This window comes from Hemitrygon akajei, chromosome 6 (genome assembly GCF_048418815.1).
Source record: "Hemitrygon akajei chromosome 6, sHemAka1.3, whole genome shotgun sequence".
In the NCBI taxonomy this organism is placed as follows: domain Eukaryota; kingdom Metazoa; phylum Chordata; class Chondrichthyes; order Myliobatiformes; family Dasyatidae; genus Hemitrygon; species Hemitrygon akajei.
This window is the reverse complement of record NC_133129.1, coordinates 150,034,847-150,059,255: the sequence shown is the minus strand read 5'-3', so window position 1 is coordinate 150,059,255 and position 24,409 is coordinate 150,034,847. Positions and strand designations below refer to the sequence as shown.

At 40.6% G+C, this 24,409-nt stretch overlaps 1 protein-coding gene across 1 annotated transcript in view; it reads left to right on the top strand.

Annotated features, from left to right (window-relative positions):
- Positions 1-24,409, top strand: part of trim66 (tripartite motif containing 66) — a 189,039-nt gene that overhangs the window by 109,985 nt on the left and 54,645 nt on the right. The window contains exon 2 of the mRNA XM_073049540.1: positions 18,062-18,168. Within this exon, the coding sequence (XP_072905641.1) occupies positions 18,062-18,168 (107 nt within the window). The remainder of the gene's footprint in view (positions 1-18,061; positions 18,169-24,409) is intronic.

Below are 24,409 nucleotides of genomic sequence, written 5' to 3'. Positions count from 1 at the left end.
TCACTTCCCAGCTCTCTACTTCATTCCCCCCCCCCCCCAACTTCTTATCCCCCCTCGACCATCCCATGTTACTTCACTCCTGATGAAGGGTTTCGGCCCGAAACGTCGTCACTACCTCCTCCCATAGATGTTGTCTAGCCTGCTGAGTTCTGCCAGCATTTTGTGTTTTTTATTTAAAGCTACAGAGTGAAATGAATATATCTGAAAGGATGACCACAATAACAAGTTTTTGAAAATTTATTGTTGATATATACTAATAACTAGCAATGAAGACCATTACACAGCATTTTCCAATTTTGTTATGCAAGTAGAGAAAGAAAACATTTGAGTCCAGAAGTTATAACTTGGACATAATTCAACTCTTAATTCCTTGATCTCTGCAACTCCTTTTCCTTCTGCAATATTCTAAATAAAGTGAATTCCAAGCTGACAGAGTAGAGTATGATTTAGTACAGATCATGTTTTGCTTAATTCTTTGGGGAGTGTTTTTAAGTTTGTTCTTTTGGTTGTACAATATTCCTTTCAACCTGTTCTCCATCTGACCAAGCAAAGTTTCTAGAATGTTTCTCCAATATTTGAAAGGAACTTGGGTTATTTTCCATTTGTTAAATCTCTATCCTCGGAGTGCTGATGAACTCCATTTTCCCGTTGTTACTTGCAATGGAACTGCCTCGGTTTGGGGGAGAGATCGCAGCTTGAATTTTAGGTCTGATTTTACTGTGTTTACTTTCTGAAAGTAATTATTTTTGTTTTTATAACATGGTGTTGCCTGCCCAGAGAAAATCTGCACTAAATAGAAACTCTCTTTTGGAGCTCTGAATTTGGTTACATTCCACTACTCCAACTAACAAGATATCCATAATTATGCATTTGTGAAAAGTGTATGTGAACACATGATTAAGTTGTAAATATTTGTTTAGAGTTGACTTTATTAAACTGGCACCACATTGTAGTTGAATGTCAAAAAATGTTCCTGAGGCCAAATGGCATAGATTTGGAAATGGAATTTTGTCAGTTCATATTTATTACTTTTTTTTTTGGGCAGGCAATAGCAAAGTAATGTTAAGTATTCACTGTTCTATTGCAAGTTAGTGGCTGTAGATTCTGCATGACCTAGATTGCAAAACATGAGATTAAACAAGGTCAGCTCCATTGTAGTAATAACTTTTGGGTTCAAATTGAAGCGAGGGTCTCGCACTCTACCAAACCAACATCATATTATGAAGAAAACTCTCCTCGTGTCACTTCAGTATATTTCTATTGGCTTCATAGAACAGTTGGGTATTTCTTCTTTCGGATGGAAGGCAACAGAAACCACACATGAAACTGAATAATTTGGCATTGGGTAACATGGATATAAATCACAGTGTACTGCTTCATTTGTTAAAAGCCCACAAAACAATTGGGTCTTTCAAAGACTCAGTGATTAGAGAAAGATTTAGAGGTCTTGCACTGCAGGCTTTGTAATGATTTACATACGGTCAAATGAGCGCATTACAATAAAAGATGAAAAATGTCACATCTGTTAGCGTGGAATATAATCCTGGGTGTTGCATCGGAAATGGAATTTGATTTGTTAGCTCGGCCACTGTGAAGCGGGGAAGAGCTTTGTCGCTGCAAGGACAGGGGGAGGCATGTTTTCTGTTGGAAACTGAACCCACTTCTCTTTAAGTTTTAATTAAATTGCACGTGTTTTATGGCATAACACTTGATTTTTTTTTTTTTGCTTTCTGTATTACATATGAGGGCAATTGTAAATGCTAACAATGTGTGATAGCATATAGTTCAAATCTAATTGTACCTTTTGGAGTAAATGGGGTAAAATGAATCCTGAATATAACAGAAAGCTCCATGCAAGAGACCATGGGTTTATGGAAGAGTTTGATCATCTGTCTAAATTTATGTAGGAGTCACATCAGCATGCATCTTTTATGACATCTTGCCCATTCCCCAGCATCACCATCCCCTGTTTGGGTTATGTTTGCTGCAGAAAAAGTTTCTGCTTAATTTTGTTTCCCTTAAGTGAGCAGCCTTTATTTTCTACTTCAGTGGTTAACTCAGTTTATGGTCAGCTTAGTTTTGCTTATGACTCTAATCTGCTTTCTAGGAATGGGTTATTTATCTATTATATTATATTGCTTCTGAGTTCCCATTGACACTCTATGTGGAGTAGGATGTGGTTGAATAATGATTGCAACAGGTCACAGTGATCACACTGTGGCATTGCTGGTGGTATCTGGAACAGGATCTTGTGTTTCATCCACTTTTTGAATGACCTTTGAATCGATTCCCGTGGTTAATGTGGGTCTCGATTTTAAACTACCTGTACCATCAAACCAATCCCGGAGTCTAGGAGCAGACTGGCCACAGTATTCCATGTTTGTAGAGCATAAATGTCAAGTTCACCACTTACCTGTTACTTTGCTTTGAGTTGAATCTACCCATGCATGTTCTTCAAGCTTATTCTATTTTTCTTTAGTATTTATGGAGTCAAGCTGAATTGACTTTCTACCCGATTGGTTGCCATTGCTCCAAAGAAAAATCCTGACCACTAAATATTTTACATGTTAAAAAGGATTGAAGAACAGCTTTTTTGCAGTTTCAGGGTTTTATGGCTACCAGGTTATATTTCAAGAAATTCCAGCGTGTCTTCAACTAAGCTGTTGATATCAGCTGGATCTGTATGTTAGTGATTACAAGTGGGGAAGAATGCTTGAGGTGGTTGGTACTGTGAAACTGTAGCCAGAATCAGGTTTGTTTTGAATGTCTTCAGTGATGTGAAATTTGTTGTTTAGCTGCAGCAGTACAGTGAAAAGCGTAAAATTACTGTTAATCGCAAGTTAAATAAATGATGCAAAAAAAGAATAATGAGGTAGTGTTTACAGGCTCATGGGCCATTCAGAAACCTGATGAAAGTGAAGAAGCTGTTCTTGAATTGTTGAATGTGACTCTTCAGGCTCCTGTACCACCTCCTCGATGGTAGTAACGAGAAGGGTTATGGATTCTGCCAACTGCCTCTTAACGATATTCCCAATGGTGGGAGGGCTGTACCCATGATGAAACTAGCTGAGTCTATAATCCTCTGCAGCCTCTTTCAATCCTGTGTATTGGAGGCTCATTTCCAGGTGGTGATGCAACCAGTCAGAATGTTCTCTACCATACATTTGCAGAAATTTGCGAGTGTCTTAGGCGATATACCAAATCTCCTCAAACTCCTTGTGTAGTACAGCCTCTGGCTTGCCTTCATGATTGCATCCATGTGTTGGGGCCCATGAGAGATCCTTAGAGACGTTGACACCCAGGAACTTGAAGCTCCTCATTGTTGACTCCTCAATTTTCTCCTGACTTCCCCTTCCTGAAGATGAAGATCTTCACACGAGATGATGCTGTTGCAGCCTCGGGGAGAAAATTACAGAAGAGACAATGATTTCTACTGGGTTCTCCAGTGATGGTGTGGTAACTTCAGTTTTCAAAGTAGGTTTTATAAATGAGTTTTGTCTCCAGTTGCTGCAGCTTTCACAGATATAAGTGTTCAGTATGTTAAATCATTGGCTTTTCAAGGACTGCTTCAGTCAGCTGTCACATGCCCTACTCCAGAATGTTCATAAAATATCTGGTTTTATTAAACATGCTTATAGGCTTCAAAGTAATTGGGATTAGAGATTTCTGTGGCTTTGTTGGGGGGTAAAACCTGATAGGACTAACCGGTAAGGCTTGGAATCTGCAATTTGTCAGTTATTTGACATTGTTACACTACCTTGCATCTGAATTCATTTTGAGGGTTAGTTGGAAAACTGCCTGAGACAAGGTGTAGTCATACGAGCAATGAGTTTCACTAGCACTTAAACCTTATCTTGGGTGGGTGACTCACCAATGAACAAATCTGGCCTTCCTGTTGCAACCTGCAGGCCAAGTTGGAAACCAGCTAGCTGGCTCACCTGCCTTCATCCAGCAAAAGCTTTAAGAATGTAGATTTAAGCCCTACTTCATTTGTTTCATGTGAACAATAATCATGGTCCTTTCCATTTTCGAAACCCTGGGTGTTACTTTGCCAGTTAGGTACAAGGTGAATAAATTTTAGCCTGCTGTATTCTGAATGCTGTTAGTAGATAGACTGTTACGGGTAGGAGTTGTCCTGCATTACAGAGACTCGGGTTGCACAGTTGCTATGAAAGTGGTTGCCTTTGTCATAGGGGCATATTTAACACTTTTATTGTGGGACTGGGTTAACAAAATGAAGAATCATATAAAGTCTTAACGGCTGCCTGACGATGTGAGACCCATCACAGATTGACGCCACTGTCACCAAGCCCGGCTTACATGGGTGGCTCCGCTGTGTATCCTGCAGTAACTACTGAAGATTAAGCTGGTGTACATTTGAAGCGAGAATTAGTTGTAAAGGATATATAACATGTTTAGTCTTGTGCATGTAGAGGCTATGGTGTCAGGTAAGCATCAATGTTGGAGCTGACTTGGGAGGCTATGTGACCTTTTGCTTTTGATATTGTGTCTGTGTTGAACAAGCACTTGGAAATGGTAACAGAAAGTTCATTGAGGCTGGAGTTTAGATAAAGAAACTTCATAATATCCAGTTGGGGTTTTCAAGAAGGCATTGAAGGCAAATTGGAATTCACTGCACATCATGCAAAGAATGTGAGATGTAGAGCATTCTCATTTTCTTCAGCTGATCATTCTTGAAAGGGGGCTTCCTACTGAGAATTAAATGTTTTGTACAGCAGAGATGAGCTGGCTGGCATTTACGACCGTGGATTTAAAAAAAGATGTTGCAACTGCGACCACAAATGCAGAAAAGAGGAGATGATGTGATAGAGAATGCAAGGAACAGTGAAAGAAATTGTTTGCGTTCAGTAAATAGTGAAGCCAACAATGTCATTAAGTAAACGAACTGTTCGACTACTAACTACTACTGCATGTTGAACTGTTAACTAGCCGCTACCCAGTACTGTGGTGTGATGGTTAAATCACTGGTCTATCAAGCAGAGTTCTGCACACTTGGGAGCCTTCCTTAATATAGTTATTTGTTTAGAGTTTCAGCTCAACAGACCCACGGCACCCAATGTTCTCCTGTGTGATCAAGTTCAGGAACTAACCGGTGCGTCTTTGGGGTGTGGGAAGAAACGAGAACACCCAGAGGAAGAGCAGACAGTCTCCTTGCGGACAGTGATGGAAACTGACCCTGGGTTGCAGGTGTTGCAGTAGTGGTACACTAACTGCTCTGTTACCGTGCTACATGTTCATCTAGAAACATTTGAATCCTGTCATGGTATCTGAAAAATTCAATAAGTAAATAAATTTTGAATTAATAATCTCGGGGATGGCAACTGTTGGAATTCTTAACTGCCTCCTCAGTTCAGGGCAAGTTAATGATGGGTAATAAGTGAGCAAATAAAAATACTAAAACTTGCTAAGGCATTTCAGTTTTGGGTTAGAGGCCTTTAATCTAAACTGTAAAATTAAGAAAGCAGAGCAACACGCTCAAAATTGGCCGTTATTGGAGTGGGCCGGTGTTGGAGTGGGTCATTGTTGGAGCAGGAGGTTTTGCCCAATAGGCTTTGGCAAGAACAGGCTTGGGTAAGCACAGGGAGAGGATCTAAGTAGATTTTTACAAAGTTTTTCTCCTTATCTGTAGCTAGTGCTCTGAAAATGGGTCCAGAGTTAATAGTATGTTCTTTGTGTGGGATGTGGGAATTCTGTGAGACCTCTAATATTCCTGATAACCTCATCTACACAAAGTTTGTTGAGCTGCAGCTCCTTAGAGACTGTTATGGAACTGGAGAATGTCAGAAATTACTAGTAGTAGTACCAGAAATTTGGGAGCGTCAGGGGGCATAAGTGAATGTAGTTGCAATATTAAGGAGCAGGTGCTTGGGAAGTCAGTGGGTCTGGTGGTAGATAAGTCACCTGGACCAGATGGACTACACCCTAAGGATCTGAAAGATGTAGCTGAAGAGATTGTGGAGGCATTTTTTTTCCAAGAATCACTAGATTCTAGAATGGTTCTTGACAGGAAAATTCCAAATGTCACACCACTCTTTAAGAAGGGAGGGAGGCAGAAGAAAGGAACTTATAGGCCAGTTAGCCTGACTTCAGTGGTTGGGAAATTGTTGGAGTTCAGTATTCAGGATGAAGTTTCAGTGTACAGGTGTCCCCCATTTTTCGACCGTTTGCTTTATGACACCTCGCTGTTACGAAAGACCTACATTTGTTACCTGTTTTCGCTAGCCGAAGAGTGTTTTGGCTTTTATGAAAAAGGCAGCGCGTGCCCCGAGCAGCCAAGCTCCTCCCCCGGAACTGCATTCTAGCCGCCATTGCTTAAATACATGCCTGTGAGCATCTGTGCTTTATGTCGATTTATTTTGTGCATCCGTTAGCAAGATGAGTTCTAAGGTATCAGAAAAGCCTAAAAGAGCACATAAGGGTGTTACACTTAACGTAAAATTAGACATAATTAAGCGTTTTGATCGTGGTCAACCAAGTAAGGACATCGTCCGCGCATTGAACTTGCCTGCGTCCACCATTCATACTATTTATACGCAGAGAGAAAGAATCTTGAAAGCTGCTGATGTTACTGTTGGTTCTACTTGTAGCAAAGTGGTGTCTCTTAGTCGGCATCCAATAATGGATAAATGGGAGGTCTATTGCTTGAGTGGATTGACGGCTGTACAAAGCGTGGTGTTCTGTTAAGTTATCTTGTACTTAAGGAGAAATCAGTCAGTCTTTTTAATAAGCTGAAACAGAAAGCACTGGATGATGGTGATGAAAGTGTTGTGAAAGTGGAGTTTAAGGTAGTCATGGGTGGTTTGATCGGCTGAGAATTTCCCAGCAGAACTGAAGAAAATAATTACAGAAGGTGGTTGGTTATTCGTATGAACAAGTGTTTAACTGTGACGAAAATGCAATTTATTGGAAAAAAAATTGCTGAGCACCCCAACCTCCGATGACTCAGCCTAACACATCATTGGTGTGCTCGCTGTCTTCCCGATTCTGGTAAGTGAGACTACACTGCACATACATTATTTCTACCTTATATAGGCTGTGTATTTTTATGTGTTATTCGGTATGATTTGGCAGCTTTATAGCTTAAAGGTTATTAGAGAGGCTGCTTCTGGTGAGACTGCTTTCGCTATGTAATGAGATTATACGTAGTCATTTTGCTACGCTACAGTGCTGTAATGATTGCAGAAAAGTATTTCTATTTTATATAGGCTGTATAGTTATCATCTCATTCCTGCTTTTACTATATGTTACTGTTACTTTAGGTTTTATGTGCTATCTGGCATGATTTTGTGGGTTTTTTTTGGGTCTGGGAATGCTCACAAATTTTTCCCATATTAATAAATGATAATTGCTTCTTCACTTTACGACATTCCGGCTTACGAATCGTTTCATAGGAATGCTCTACCTTTGGCTGTGGGGGAAACCTGTACCCGGAGGCACGCGAGTAAATGGTTCAAAGTCAGCATGGTTTCCTTAAGGGGAAATTGTACCGGGGAAATCTGTTGAAATTCTTTAAGGATAGACAAAGGATAGTCAATGAATGCTATTTACTTGTATTTTTAGAAGACCTTTGATAAGCTGCCACATCAGAGGCTGCACAACAAGATCAGAAGCTGTGGTAATACAGAAAAGCTACTAGCATGGATAGAAGATTGGCTGACTTGAAGGAGGCAAAGAGTTAGGAATAAGGGGGGCTTTTTCTGATTGACTGCCAGTAACTAGGGGTGTTCCACAGTGACAGTGTTGGGACTGCTACTTTTCAATGTATATATCAGTAATTTGGATGATGGAATTAAATGCTTTATGGCCAAGTTTGTGGACTATACAAAGATGGGTGGAGTAGCAGGTAGTGTTGAAGAAGTAGAGAATCTGCATAAGGATTTTGACAGATTGGGAGAATGGGCAAAGAAGTGGCAGATGGAATATAGTGCAGGGAAATGTATGATCATGCATTTTTTGTAGAAAGAATAAAGGTGTAAACTATTTTCTAAACAGGGAGAAAATTCTAAACTCAGAGGTGCAAAGGGACTTGGGAGTCCTTGTGCAGGATTCCCTAAAGATTAACTTGCATGTTGAGCGGTGGTAAGGAAGGCAAATGCAATGTAAGCATTCATTTTGAGAGGACTAGAATACAAAAGCAAGAATGTAATGCTGAGACCTGGCAAGGCCTTGGTCAGACCACACTCGGAGTATTGTGAGTAGTTTTTGGCCCTTATCTAACGAGGGATGTGCTGGCATTTGAGAGGATCCAGAGGAAATTCACAAAAATGATACCAGGAATGAAAGGGTAAGCATTTGAGGAGGGTTTGATGGTTCTGGGCCTGGAGTTTACAAGAATGAGAGGACATCCCATTGAAACAAAAAGTATTGAAAGGCCTAGATAGAATGGATGTGGAGATGACTAAAGTGGGGAAGTCTAAGACCCAAAGGCGCAACCTCAGGATAGAGGGACGTCCATTTAGAACAGATGAGGAGGAACACACACAAAACGTTGGAGGAACTCAGCAGGCCAGGCAGTATCTATAGAAAAGCGTACAGTTGACATTTTTGGCTGAGACCCTTCAGCAGGACTTCAGCAGGTCTTGGCCTGAAATGTCGACTGTACTTTTTTTCATAGATGCTTCCTGGCTTGCTGGGTTCCTCCAGCATTTTCTGTATGTTGCTTTGATTTTCAGCATCTGCAGATTTTCTTTTGTTAGAGATGATGGGGAAATTCTTTAACCAGAGCATAATGAATTTGTGGACCTCCATCACCCAGGACATGCCCTGGTGTTATAGCTGACCATCAGAAAGGAGATACAGGAGCCTGAAGGCATCTATCCAATGATTCAGAAACAGCTTCTTCCCCTCTGCCATCGAATTTCTGAATGAACATTGAACCCGTGAACACTACCTAATACTTTAATTTTATTTTGGCACTACTTATTTAATTTAACTGTTTAATATATATCTACTTTAATTCAGTTTTTCTCTATGTATTGCATTGTACTGCTGCTGCAATGACAATAAATTTCATGACATGCTGGTGATAATAAACCTGATTCTGATTTAATGAGGTAGCCTCTAATGCTTCTGAGGGTAAAGAATTCTACAAATTCCCACTATTTACTGGGAAAGACATTTTCTCCTCATCACCATTCTAAATCTACTGCCCCAAATATGTCCCCTAGTTCTGGTCTTTCTTACCACCATGAACAACTTACCATTTTGTGTCTCTATGAGATCCTCTCTCATTCTTCTGAATGAAGAGCATTTAGTCCCAGAGAACTCGATCTCTCCTCGTAGGCTAGAGATTCTGGATAGGTCTGTCCCATTGAAGGATCTAATCAAGGTGAAGAAAGAAGCATATGTAAAGTTTAGGAAGCAAGGATCAGACGGGGCTTTGGAGAGTTATGAAGAAGCCAGGAAGGAACTTAAGAATGGACTTGGGAGTTAGAAGGGGTCATGAGGAGGCATTGGTGAGTCAAATTAAGTGAGACCCAAAGGTGTTCTACATGTACGTGAAGAACAGAGTAAGGGTAGGGGTTGGAGAATGTAGTGATGATCCTTAATGGATAGTTTGTTTTAGAATTTACCAGTGACAGGGATCTTAAGGAATGTGAGAACAGTGTAAAGTAGGCTGATATAGTAGAACATCTTGACATTAGGATGTGCTAGAACTTCTCAGAAGTATTTGGATAGATAAGGCCCTGGGGCTAGACAGAATATACCCCAGGTTATTATGAGAAGCAAGGGAAGAGATTGCTGCATCTTTGATCTCTGCATCCTCAATAGCCATAGAAGTAGTGCCAAAGGATTGGAGGTTGGCAAACATTCTTTGTTGAAGAAAGATATGGATAACCCTGGGAATTATAGACCAATGAGTCTTATGTCATCATTATGCAAACTATTGAAGAGGATTGGAAGAGTCAGGAATTGTGAACCTTTGGAGAAGCTGAATCTGATGAGGAATAGTCAACTTGGGTTTGTGAGGGGCTGGTCGTGACAAAAGTGACAAAACATATCAAGGCATGGCTGCGTGTGTATGTGTGTGTGTCGCGCATGCACATATACACACACACATGGATTTGTATATGGACCCCTGTTTGTGATTTTATACAAAGGTAAATGATTTGAGTGAGGAAGTAGAAGGGTGGGTTAGTTAATTCATTTATGGTACAAAGTTTGGTGACGTGGATCCTATGGAAGGTTGACGTCAGTTACAATGGGACTTTGAGCTGAGCTGCGAAGTGGCAGATGGAATTCAATCTGTAAAAGTGTGAAGTGATTCACTTTAGATTGATGAAATTGAAGGCAGAATACAGGGTTAATGGCAGGATTCTTAAGTGTGGAGGAACAAAAAGATCTGCGGGTTCACATCCATAGATCCCTGAAAGTTGCAGCGTATGTTGATAAAGCAGTTAAGAAGGCTGTCTTGTATTGGCCTGCACTACTCAGGAGATTGAGTTCAAGCCATGTGTTAGTATTGCAGCACCTCAAAACTCTGATTAGATCACACTTTGAGTATTGTGCTCATTTCTGGTTGCCGCATTATAGGAAGGATGTGGAATGTTTGGAGAGGGTGCTGCGGAGATTTACCAGGGTGCTACCTGGACTACAGCATATCTTGTGAGGATAGGTTGAGTGAGCTAGGGCTTTACTCTTTGGAGAGAATGAGAGGTAACTTGATGGAGGTGTACAAGATGATAAGAGGCATAGATGGCGTGGGCAGCCAGCACCTTTTTTTCTAGGGCAGACATGGCTAATACAAGAGGGCATAACTTTTAAGGTGCTGGGAGAAAAGTAAAGAGAGGGTGATGTCAGAGCTAAGTTTTCTTTAACAGAGTAAGTGGGAGAGCTGTGGAACATCTTACCGGGAGTGGTGGTTGAGGCAGATGCATTAGGAACATTGTTGGATTGGAGTAGTGTTAGAGTGGGAAGCTTTGACTCAACAGATTTTGGTGAGAACAGGCTTGGACAAGCACAGGCACAGTTTCTATGCAAGTTTCTGGTAAGTTTTTTTCTACTACATTGTTCATTAGTACATAGCTATTGTGCTGAGAATGGGACTAGAGTTAGTGGTATGTTCTTTGTGTGATATGTGGGAACTCTGGGAGTCCTGCAGTTTCCCTGATAACTGCATCTGCACAAAGTGCATCAAGCTTCAGCAGTAAAATGGTGTCAGTGAACAATGGCGTGATTCTGCAAGCTACGTACAGTCCTTGTAAATATACATCTTTATGAATTACCCTTGCAGCAATCTGTATCATGTAATTTACTTTTAAACCAACTTAATGACCTACAGGTATCACAATTTTCTGAAGGACTCTGTGAACTTGGCTCTGAAGCAAGTAGGTACGGCATCTTTAAGCAAAGAAAATTTCATCACCATGGCGCGGGAGAGGGAGGGCACTCCAAACCAGGCTGAAACAGAGTAATGAGACCCCCTCTACCAAGCATGTAGTTAGCAAATGCGCAGTTGCTGAAGATCAAAATTGAGGGCAAGGTTGCTGTCTTGGAGGGAAATGAGAGATTGTTGTCTTCTATGTTTGAACAAGACATGGCTTACTCCCAGCACATCAGGTACGTTAAACAGACCCATAGGCTTATCAATTCACAGGATGGACTAAACTGCTGGTTCAGAAAAGGTAAAAAGGTGGGTGGGTGTGTTTCATAATAAATGTTTGAAAGTGCTCTGATGTGGCGGATTTGTCAAACTTGTGATCTCCTAATCTTGAACACTTAATGGTCAAATGCCATCCATTTTATTTTCCTAGGGAGTTCTCCATAATTCTGGTTTAGGACCGGAGGGCACAGCCTCAGAATAGGACGTCTATTTAGAACAGATTAGGAATTTCTTTAGCTAGTACGTATGTAGAATTCATTGCCAAGGATGGCTGTGGAGGCCAACTCATTGGGCATATTTAAAGTGGAGGTTGATGATGTCTGGATTAGACAGGGCAGAAAAGGTTACAGAGAGAAAGCAGCAGAATGCGATTAAGAAGGATAATGAATCAACTATGATGGAATGACGGTACAGACTTATTGGGCTGAATGGCCTCATTCTACTCTTATGTTTTATGGTGTTGAGAACATTTAAGAGACTCTTAAATAGGCACGTAATTGCAAGGATAGTGAAGGGTTTGTGGGAGGGAGGAGCTAGATTGATCTTGGAGTAATTTAAAGCCTGTACTGTGCTTTTCTGTTTTCATCCCCCTTGTCGATGGAATCAACTTAGTGACCTTCTCTGTACTGCCTTGAATGTCATTAAATCTCTGCTTAAGTAAGGAAACTAGAACTGCATGCAGTATTCCAGCTTTGGCCTCAGCAGACCCCCATACAATTACCACATAACCTCCCTGCTATTCCATTCAATCCTTCTAGCAAGGAAGGCCAAAATTCCATTTACCACTTTAATAACCTGTTGCACCTGATATTAGCCTTTTGCAGTCCAACTACAACTGCAACATGTCACAGTCTTTCGCCATCTAAATAATAATATCATCTTCTATTTTTCCTTTCAATGTGGATGACCTCCATTGGTCAAATTGTATGACATCAGCCAGACCCTTGCCCACTCACCTAACCTGCTTGTATCTCTGCAGACTGCAACCTCTGCATAATTTTCTTTTCCATTCAATTTGGTGTCATCAGTTTAATGATGCATTGACCTTGCCTCTTTTGGACAATATTTTCAAATGCAGAGAGCTGGGCCACTGCTTGCAGAAACTTTGCACCCCAAACTGGTGGAACCTCAATTCATTGATACGCAGTCTTTGTGCTGTGGTCAGATCAATGGTAATGCAACACACATTTGAGAACATGCTGTTCATTCTCTCGCTTTCAATTGTTGTTCAGAGGAGATTCACACCTTGTCTTATTTGTTTAATGTTAAAGTAGATACTTCTCAGGGAAAAGTATAGAGTGATTGCTGTCTTTCTCCTTTGAGGGTGAAATGGTTTCAGGAAGTTGAACATGTTGACTCTCTGTGGCTGTCTTAGAAATCCAGTCATGGACTAGGCCAAATTGCAGAACTTCTGACACTTCCCGCTGAACATCAACGGCTCCTCAGTAGAGAACGTAAAGAGCACCAAATTTCTTGGTGTTCACCTGACGGAGAATCTCACCTGGTCCCTCAACACCAGCTCCATAGCAAAGAAAGCTCAGCAGCTTCTCTACTTTTTGCGAAGGCTGAGGAAAGTCCATCTCCCACTCCCCCCATCCTCATCACATTCTACAGGGGTTGTATTGAGAGCATCCTGAGCAACTGCATCACTGCCTGGTTCGGAAATTGCACCATCTCAGATCGCAAGACCCTGCAGTGGATAGTGAGGTCAGCTGAGATCATCGGGTTCTCTCTTCCCACCATCACGGACATTTACACTACATGCTGCATCCGCAAAGGAAACAGCATTGTGAAGGACCCCATGCACCCCTCATACAATCTGGGAAAAGGCTCCGAAGCATTTGGGCTCTCACGACCAGACTATGTAACAGTTTCTTCCCCCAAGCTATCAGACTCCTCAATGCCCAGAGCCTGGACTGACACCTTACTGCCCTATTGTCCTGTTTATTATTTATTGTAATGCCTGCACTGTTTTTGTGCACTTTATGCAGTCCTGTGTAGGTCTGCAGTCTGGTGTAGCTCTCTCTGTGTTGTTTTTTTTCACGTAGTTCAGTCTAGTCTGTGTCATGTAAACCATGGTCCTGAAAAACGTTGTCTCATTTTTACTGTGTACTGTACCAGCAGTTATGGTCGAAATGACAATAAAGTGACTTGACTTGAGTTTGCCACAAGAGTTTACCATTGTTTTTTTTCCCCATGAGGATCTTCTTATTCAAACAAACAATGATCAAAATTATTTGCAGCTTTGTTGTGTTGGCCAAGCTGGCAATCTTTTATTTTTAAAAAAGATACTGGTTGTTACAATTTGAGTTGGACTCTCAAAATCTTTAAAAGTGCATGCTAATAAGTAATAGTTGTCATGCAGTGTTTGCACCTTTAGCTAGAGACAGCACTCAGTATTCCATTCACAACTTCAAATTAAAATCATAGTTGATAATGAGCATTTAATATGCATAGTCTGTATGTAGTGGATATCTAGCCAATATTGTACGTTTAATATTTTTATTTATTTGAATATTACATCTCTGACTATCTTAGCACCATACTGCTGTTTTGCACTTATTATCATATGTTCTGTGTGAGCTCCCTCTGAACTAGGAATTCGATTTTAATCTTCCTCTACAAGATTAATTTATCAGATGTGTGGTAATTTCAAATCAGATCTATTCATTTGTTTGAGTGTGATCATCTTCAAATGTTAATGGAAATAAAAATCGCTAGAATTATTCAGCTGCCCAGCAGTCTTTGAGCAGGAAGCGCTATAGCTTTGATTTGCTGTCAGTGGGAAAGCTGCTGGCTTCACAAGGCCACCCACAGAGATCTAGTGATTTGTGATGAAGGCTATTCCTTTTCTGTTGCTACTTACTGTCATTCACCAGCTCAACAGGATCTGAGATGCCCATCAACCATGATGTCATCACAACAACCGAGTGCCAGTCACATTAAAGAGCTCCCTCAGGAAGGAGGAAGGAAGAATTTTGTTTGTAACTGTTACCTGTGGTTGGTTGGTCAAGATTTTTCTTTTGGGGGTTGGATGAAATTGAGAACCACCTGTAGCTGATTACTGAATGTGGACAATTGTTCTGCCATTAGCACTCTGTCTGGATTCCAGTGGAGGAGTGAAACCTTTCATGTATTCAAAGCACCTAGAGTTGTTCTTTTTACTTATTTGCTGGAGTTGTAGTTTTCTTGAGGAAGATTGGCCTGGAATCTGCTGCAGGTAAGTGCAACCGGTGTGAGCTTGATGGTTGGTGCAATATCCGGGCCAATATATTTTTCAAAACTGTGTCAGCATATTCACATTTATAGATATAACATTCATTTTTGGTGGCTTAATATGCCAAGGAACAACTTTGGCTGATTACCCTGCTGAAACTGTTACATCTGGTATGATGGAACAAAAATAAATTTAGATTCACTGCAAGCAGACTGTAGAAATTCTTCATGATTGCACTTTTGCTAACTTGTAGAATACAAGTTGCTCTAGCTGAGCAAGCACTTGTTGCTCATCTTCAACTTCTCTTAAGGTTGCTTAATCTGCTTTAATCTATGTGGAGAGGACGTGCCTTTATTGCTGTTGGGTCAGAAGTCCAAATCCAGATGGTATAGGATGTAAGATAATGCTCCATCAATGCACGAGCATGCCATTCAATAAAGGTGGAAGTCGTAAGTTTAGAAGAAGTTATCAATATCACGTTAGAAAGTTTTTTCTGTATCGGTCATTGATATAGCCAGCTAACGCTATCGTTCGCTGATGATGGCCAGAAGATGCTTCAACTCTTGGTGAGGGTTCCTATCTGGCAGCCTGTTTTTACTTGAGATATTGAATCTGTACTTATCGAGAAAAGAGCATGCACTATTGCACAAATGGACCTAGCTAGTTCTCTGCCAAGAGGGATCCAGATGCACAGGAAGATCCACAAGAGTATCTTATGGAGCTCCTAGCGTCCATTTTCCCTTGTACAATACAGTTTTTGTGGATGTGCAACCTAGCTTCATATACCTATACCTGGTTGTCCCTCTACTGCAATACATTTAGTTAACAAACAATATTGGTCCCAGATTTAAAATTAACAATTGTCCTAGTACCCGTTGCCTAGTGCTGGTGTTACATTTAATTTTTTTTTAAGACTCTCTTGTCCTGTTCTCTTTAGGTTATTTTTAGCAACACACAAAATGCTGGAGGAACTCCTCAGGTCAGGCAACATCAATGGAGGAGAGTAAACAGTGGACATTATGGGTCGAGTCTTGATGAAGGGTCTTGGCCCAAGCTTTCTTCCTCCATAGATGCTGCCTGACCTGCCAAGTTCCTTCAGCATTTTGTATGTGTTGCTCAAGATTTCCAGCACCTGCAAAATCTTGTGTATATAGTTTTTTTTAATTGTATTTACTCCAGCCCATTAATCTTGAAAACCTCAACTGCGTTTTATCTTGCAGAATTCAACAAAATAAATCCCCATTTCTGCCTCATCTCTTTGACATATGTTACGAACCCCGTAACTGGGTCACTTACCAGCAAAGATGGAGACGCCCGTTGAAGTTTGATGATACTATTTTTAACAGTATCTATTAGTAAAAATACACAAATAATATCAACGCAAATATACAGATAATATACGTCGTCAATACTAAATCTAAAAGTGTGGGTATAATAATAATAAAAAATAAGCTCTATCGTTGTCTAGGGGATAATGAATTGTCCGATGAAAATATAAAGTTCACTCATTCATGCAGGCTGCAGCCTTTGGGGACCGCTTTGTTGCAATGGTTGGATTGAGAGAGATTTTGAGAAAAACTTGCCGGCTTTCCTTTTATGATTTCGATCCGTCGGAGTCTCGTTGTCGTGGCCTTTCACTTGTGGCCTCTCTGTTAGCTAAACCATTCTTCCGTGGTGAGCCCGCCACCCTGGCAAGGGAGGACGCACATGAGCCCCCACCGGCTGTCGCTATTAAATGCTGTCACGGGATCTCTAGCGTTTCTCCTGGTGCGTCTAAAGGGGTTGTTCCCCAGACCCTCTTTTATCCTTACTCACGGGGTCTCAGATGTCAGTCAGGTTGGGATGATGCAATCCCTTAACCAGCCCACTCTGGTTGTGTCCTGAGGGGTTTCAATGAATAGTACAGTACTCAATACACAATTCCGTCTCCAAGAGACAATGGCCGTTATCAGTGGTTCCATTTTGCTGAGGTCAGGACACATTCCAAACCTTGTGTATTCTGGACGTCTCTCTCTCATTTCCTGGGTCCCAGACCCGAACTAATAGCGATCTTGCGATTCTCAAAAAGGAGGGGGCTACTTTGTACCCTTTGGCCCCTCAGTGTTGCGTCACATTCGTAACACATATAACTAGGCATCCCAACTGATACATCCACGCTACACTCCTACCAAAGCCAATAAATCTCTTCCAGGGCGTGGTCCTTAGAGTTACTTTCAATACTCCAGGTTAGCTTTGTAATGCTTCTGCTCTACTCTCATACATTCATGTCCCCCAGAAACTATGGACTGTAATCCATTATATTCTTGTTGCTCTCTGCACCATGTTGACCATCTATGTTTGTGGAACTCTAAGTTACTTGGGCTTTCCACTGCTTCTTAGGTCATTCTTTGAACTGACTCTTTTGCATGACTTGATTGTAAGTCCATTTATATACACACACTATTAATATCAAAACATTTGAACGTAGTCACAATAGTTTTCTAAAATCCTCTCCAAGTAGTTCTCAATTGCTATTGTTTGCTTTGTTATTTAAAATGGGATGTCTCTTGTTAATCATTAATACACTTGGCTCAAGTCAACACATCTGTTGTCAACTGCATTGCAAGTTGACATAATTCAGAACAGCATAATATCTGATGGGTTTTGCTACAGTAGCACCTGCAATGCAACTGATATCTCTGTCTTTATCTGAGTAAGAGGTTTGTGGTTTCAAATCCCACTCCACAAACATGAGCACAAAATCTTGACTGACGTTAGTACTGCTCTGAAGGAGTCCTGGGCGTGCAGGTACAAGATCCTTAGAGATGGGAGCTTTCCTTGGTGGCCTGGGCATTTTTCATTCCCATATGAACCTCACTTGTTTTAGTGTTGTTTTGCTATTTGAGGAAACTTGATGAATGTCAATTGGCTTTCAGTTCCCTACATTCAAACAATGAAGGGAGTATTTCACTAGATGTAAGCACTCTTCGAATCAATAATGTAGGTTAAAAGTGCAAGATGAATGTGGTCTGAGTAATTTTTAAGCATCATTCCTTCAAAGTGACAGATGACTTGTTATTTTCCTGGATGTAACATCACTGCAATGTAATCAAAGTAATGTTATCTTTGGAAATAGGTATTTTTCATTAAGTGTTGAAACTATTTGTTGCTTTTGTGTATGTGGTTAATTTCATTTCCTGCTGTTGATCTTGTGTTTTTCTTTGCTTCTCTGGCTACCTCAGACATTATCATCTGTTGCCCTGCTTGCAAGCAAACGTGTTTCACGGGCGATGTAGTGGAGAACGTCTTCATCAGAGAGTATCCACCTGTGTCCCAAACCATGGATAAGGTAAGATCAGCATAAATCTAGAGATCAAATTCGTAACTATCTGCATTTCAATTATCGATGTTTTCAAAATAGTCGTTAATGTAAAGTTTAAAACCACCTAGCCTACTCTTGTCATGTCTAATATGCGAGTTCGGTTTGTTCACCAGATTTCTTCTGTTTGTGAGTTCATTTGTATCTGGAGCTGCATAACTGAGTTATCTGTGTCAATCAATAAATGTTTTATGTTCTATCTACAGCGTCCAAATCAAACAAACTTGTTTAGTGAAAACATTTTTTGAATTTATCATGATTTTAAATTGAGCTTGCTGTAATAATTTCAAGTGTTTTTGATCATTTCAATCACCTAATGTTATTTTTAATTGCTTATTTGACTTGTAATATTTTTTAACCGTTATGGACATTTGGGAAAAAAAACTGGCTGAAAAGGAGCAGCTGCTTATTCTTTCTCATCTGGATTAATTCCCTGCAATTTAATTTCTGACCCCTCTTTTGTTGGCATTTTTGAACGTCAGAGTTCTAGTGGCTTTTCAGATCTTGGTGCTTTTCCAATTCTGAACTCTTTAGAATTCTTGATTTTAATTACATCTCCATTGCTAGCAAAAACATCAACTGCCTTCATTCTAGAATTTGGAATCCCTGGCAAACCTTTCTGCATCGTTACCTTTCTTTCCTTTAAGATACTCCTCAAAAAGCTGTGGGCTTCACCAAGTGCTTGTTCATGTCTCAATCTCACTTCCTGTAGCTGATGTAGAAGTTTTGTTTGATTGTTCTTATTCACCTTTAGTGTTCTTTTGCGTCAGAGGTACTACATGAATATTTTTGAGTAGTTAATGGCAATTACTATCTGCTCTTGATGTCAAGTTTGTGGTACAAATATCAGATGAGAATGATTTTGTCAGCTGTTCCTATGGGTACTCTAGAGCTCCTTCAGCCCACCTCAGGAAGCCCTGTCATTGTGTCTGAGGGCCAGTAGCCTGGTCTGTAATTTGTGTGGCAGCTTAGCTTTCACCCTGGTGCTGCATTTCATTCCAGAGTGATAGCTCTGTTGTCGGTGAACGGACCTTATTGTCCGTTTGGTCTGGCATAGGGACTGCTTCGGAAGTCACAGTGACTACTGGTCAATTTGCTGTACATAAGCAGCCCTTGAAGGAGTCAAATGCCTTTTAATTCTGCCCTTGAGCAGTCTAGCATCGTTTAGTGGCTTGGAATGATCCGGTCTTCACCCAGTCCAAGAGAATTGCTGGCAAACTCAGATATACTGAGAGAGACCAGATAGACTTTGTATCTGACCTGTCTTTTTTATGCCAGCCAGGGCTTGTGAATGGAGTCAGTGACCTGGAGGTAAAATTACATGGTTTGGATTGTTCTTTTAAGTTTGATATTATTCTTCCAACTTGTGTGTCGAAAGCTTAAAAACGTATTTTTTTTAATGTAAAGGTTTTATTCGTCACTTGATTTTATGTCTCTAAGATTTGAAAAGGGACAGTTGAAAAGGCCTTGACAACAGGACCTTTTTGAAACTATGTGGTACTAGGAATCCAGGTCTACTGCCTACTCTGATTACTCCACTGTGTGCAATTGGCATGAAGGGAGGCCTCCAAATCAATTGGCTGAGTGGATCCATAGAATTTGGTATGACTGTGGAAGACCATGAGAGAGAGAGAGAGCAAGACATGGGTTGAATCAAACAAAATCTAGCCCAATTAGCACTAAGTCAAAGGCACACTGGAGCATGGGGACCCTGATATCCTAGCCAACTCACACACTCCACGCACCTAGCTTTGGACAGCAAGGTATGATCTTCTCAGCACTCTTGGCAAAAAGTACATATTCATTAAATTAAAATGAAACCGACATTTGAATGTCTGCAGAGCACCAACTGTTGAAGTGATGACAATGTATGTGAGGCAGCTTTTGTATTTTTGTTGTGTTGCCTGATTATTCAGTGGTGATGCAAGTTTCCATCTTTGGCACCAATCTTTTATTTTTCTACTCTGATAATTCTAGCAAAATTCAATCCAGGAAGGGCAGTACCAAATTTTGGAGCAGATTTATTGCAGACTTTCACTAACTTTTCAATGTCTGTCTCAGAGTTTTGCATTCATTTTCTGCAGAATAAGGTGTTTGTTATCTTGTATTAATTAACTGAGTCACCTCACAGTTTCCACTTCAGTCTGTGACATCAATCTATTGCTGCTGATCAAGCACAGTGACCTGTGACTTGCACATGACACCACATCCACTTCAGTTGTTTAGGTACGAAGCTGTAAGGTTTAAAGAAAACTTGCACATTACTGTGCATCTTTCTCTATCGAAATAAAGGAGTTACAAGTTAAACTGCAAAATTTTTTAATTATACAGTTTCATGTGTAAATCTTGTATCTTAGTGATTGCATCTAATGGGATCATGGGTCGGTTTCGTGGTAGGAAGCCAAAGCAGCAACAACATTTGCATTTCCCCTTGACAGAGTGATGTTTGATCATAGCCTGAGGTCAAGTCTTTGTACTTCCTTTGTAACCCATTTGGTGCGTGGTTCACTATACAATTGGGAGAAAAATAATTGTAAGGTTTGTGCTTTGGGGGTTTTTGCATGGAAAATATACATCAAATTTCTTGTATGATATTGAATTTTCTACCTAATTTTGTCAATGCAAATATAAAATGGTAGTTATCTTGTTTGAATAATGTATAAACAGAATGGATGTGGTTATACAGACTACATAATGTGGTCTACAGGCAGTTAGTGTAAAGCTATGGAGCAGCAACTAGATATAAGGTTTCAAAGGTGCATTTAATATCAGAGAAATGTATACAATATACATCCTGAAATTCTTTTTCTTCGCAACCATCCACGAAAACAGAGAAGTGCAACAAAGAATGAATGTCAGTTAAACTTTAGAACCCCAAAGGCCCCCCCCAGCTCCCCCCTCCCACGCACAAGCAGTAGCAAAGCAATGATCCCCCCTCCCCTACCAAAAAAGTATCAGTGCCCTCCATCCAGCACTCAAGCGTGCAGTAAAGCATCAGCGTAGACACAGACTTGCAGCACCCCAAAGATTACTTGTTCATCCAGTAATTCGACACACCACAGGCTAATAAGGGAGAAAGGGGTGTCTCTGTTTCACTTTCAAATGTAATTAGCGTGACTAAGTTTTGTTACGTTGCTGATCTTGTCCAGATAGAATCTATTTTCAGCTGATGAAAGCAAATTAATAATAGCGAAGGCATTGGTAACAACCTTTTGAATATTATGCCCCTGTTCAAGAAAATGTTATAAAAGAAGTGAAGACAATGCAGGCCAATCAATCTGGTATGGTGAGATGGGAAAGTTATTGGAATTCACTACCAGGAGTGAAATAAACAACGTGAAGGTCATGGTCGAAGCAATTACAGCCAGTACTGGTCATGTGCTCACAGGCAGAGCTTGTCTACCCTACATGAACTGGGTAATGGAGAGGGTTGAACAGGACAGGATTATAGATGCATATCCAGCCATGATGAAATGGTGGAGCAGACACAATGGGCCAAATGGTCTAATTTTGCTCCTATGTCTTGTGGTCTAGAATGCATTCAATAAAATGCCCCAGAGGGGTTTTCTGATGGAGAAAACCTGTAGAATTAGAAGGCAAGTATAAATAGAAATATAGAATTAACACAATGGGAAGCAGAGGGCCATAGTCGAGATGGATGGAAACTTGACAAATAGGTGTCCGTTACCTTGATGTCACATGAACACGATGATGAAAGACTTGAGTTAATGTGAAGAAAAGTGATTTGACGCATTTTGGAAGCAGTGTTATGAAGAGGATGTATATTTATATGGGATGTAACACACAGAAACTGCTCAAATTCAGTGTGTTAGATAGCATTTATGGAAAGGAATAAAGAATTGAAGTTTTGATGAAGTGTCTCAGCTTGAAATGTTGACTCATTTTCATTTCCATAGATGCTGCCTGACCTGCTGAGTTCCTCCAGCATTTTATGTAGGTTGCTCTGGATTTCCAGTGTCTGCAGAATCTCTTGTGTTAATATTTTAAATAGTGCAATTTTGAGCCATGCAGGGAACAGATTTTGATATCCATGTGTAGATCCCTAAAAGGCTAACTGCTTACAGTAAGTTGATACGGAGATTTTAACAAAAGTTGGATTATTCATTTTATGAGTAGGGAAATTAAATTTGAAAACAGAAAATCATGCTGGAAATGCAGACCTCAGTTGTCATTTTGTGTTCAATTCTGGCATCAGTAGAGAAGTATTGTCCTTGAAATGGATTCTAAGAGTTTTAGCATGTGTTCCTAGCATAGAAAGACCAATTGTGATGGGAGGTCTGAAATGTTAGGAATATTTCCCTTGTAGTGACCTCGTGAACCAAATGAAAGTCAATGGTTTGCAGGTATATACATTGAAACCAATTTTCTCTGACATGTGAGTGAATGGGGATTTTGAGTGATTGAGATGGAAAATTATAGCCTAAATTATGATGGTGGCTGATTCCATGAATGACTTTAATAGTAAGTTGGATGGGCTTTTGAGGTTGAGATAATTTATTTGGGGACAAGAAGCAGGATTGGTTGTAAGGTGGTGATGTGACAGGGGAGCGGTGCTGGTGGGAGTTAACCCAATTGCTCTTTCAAAGGGCCAACTCAGACAATGAACTAAGTGATCACCTCTACTGTAAGTTTCTGTGATTCTGTAAGTTCACTGGCTGTGTTCTTTGGATAAATTGTGAATGCTAAAATTTTTCATGATTGCACAGTACCAGATTGCAATTTAGAGGTAATTAGGTAATGGCAGGAGATAATTTGAGAATCAGAATCGGGTTTGTTATCACTAACATATGTTGTGAAATTTGTTTTACAGTACAAGGTATGAAAAATACTACAAGTTGCAAAAAATAAAGTATGGAAGAGATGAATAACAAGGTAGTGTTCATGGTTCATGGACTGTTCAAAAATATGATGGTGGAGGGGAAGGAAGATGTTTCTGAAATGTAAAGTGTGGGTCTTTAGGGTCCTGTGAAAAGAGCGTTATCCTGGATGATGATGGACAGTGCCTTTTGAAGATGTCCTCAGTAGTGGAGTGGGTTGTGCTCCTGATGGAGCTGGCCTAGTCTACAACCATCTGCAGCCTCTTGTAATTCTTTGCATTGAAGGCTATGATGCAACCAGTCAGATGCTCTCCACTGTATATCTATAAAACTTTGCTGGAGTCTATAGTGTCATACCAAATCTCCTCAAACTCCTAATGAAGTAGAGTCACTGTCTGCCTGATTTTATCAGTGTGTGTAGGCCCAAGATAGATCCTTTGAGATGTTGGTGCCCAGGAACTTGAAGCTGCTCACCGTTTCCACTGCTGCTCCCTCAATGAGGACTGGTGTGAATTCTCCCTACTTCCCTTCCTGAAGTCCACAATCTTTTAGTTGGCTTTGCTAATTTTGAGCACCAGGTTGTTGTTGTGACTCCACTCGACCAGTGGATGGATCTCACTTCTGCATGGCTTCTTGTCACCATTTGAGAAACTGCCAACTGCAAAGGTGTCATCAGCATATTTACTGGCTGTGTTTGAGCTGTATTTAACTACACAGCCATGAGTGTAGAGAGAGTAGAACAGTAGGCTAAGCATACATTCTTGCAGTGCACCTGTGCTGATAGTGAGATGCTATTACCGATCTGCACTGACTGTGGTCTCTCAATTTAAGGAAGATGAGGATCCAGTTGCAGAGGGAGGTATAGTGGCCCAGGATTTTGAAGCTTGTTGATTAGTGGTGGTGGGAATGGTATTAAATGCCAGACTGTAATCGATAAATACCAGTTTGATGTATATTTTACTGTTGTCTAGGTGCTCTAAAGTTGAGTGGAGAGCCAATGAGATCGTATCCGTTGTAGACCTGTTGTGGCAATAGGCAAAATACAGTGGGCCCAGGTCTTTGCTCAGGCGGGAGTTAATTCTATCCATGTCCAACCTCTCAAAGCATTTTAACGCTGTAGATGTGAGTGTTACTGGGCAATAGTAAATGAGGCAGCTCACTCTACTCTTGGGCACCAGTATGATTGATAATCTTTTGAAGCAGGTGGTAACCTCTGACTGCAGCAGTGAGAGTTTGAAGGTGTCCTTGAACACTCCCGCCAGTTGGTTGGCAGAGGTTTTCCATATCCTGCCAGGCCTGATTAGCCTTTTTGAAGGATATTCTGATGTTGGCTTCTGAGACAGATCACTGGGCCACCAGGCACTGGGGATTCG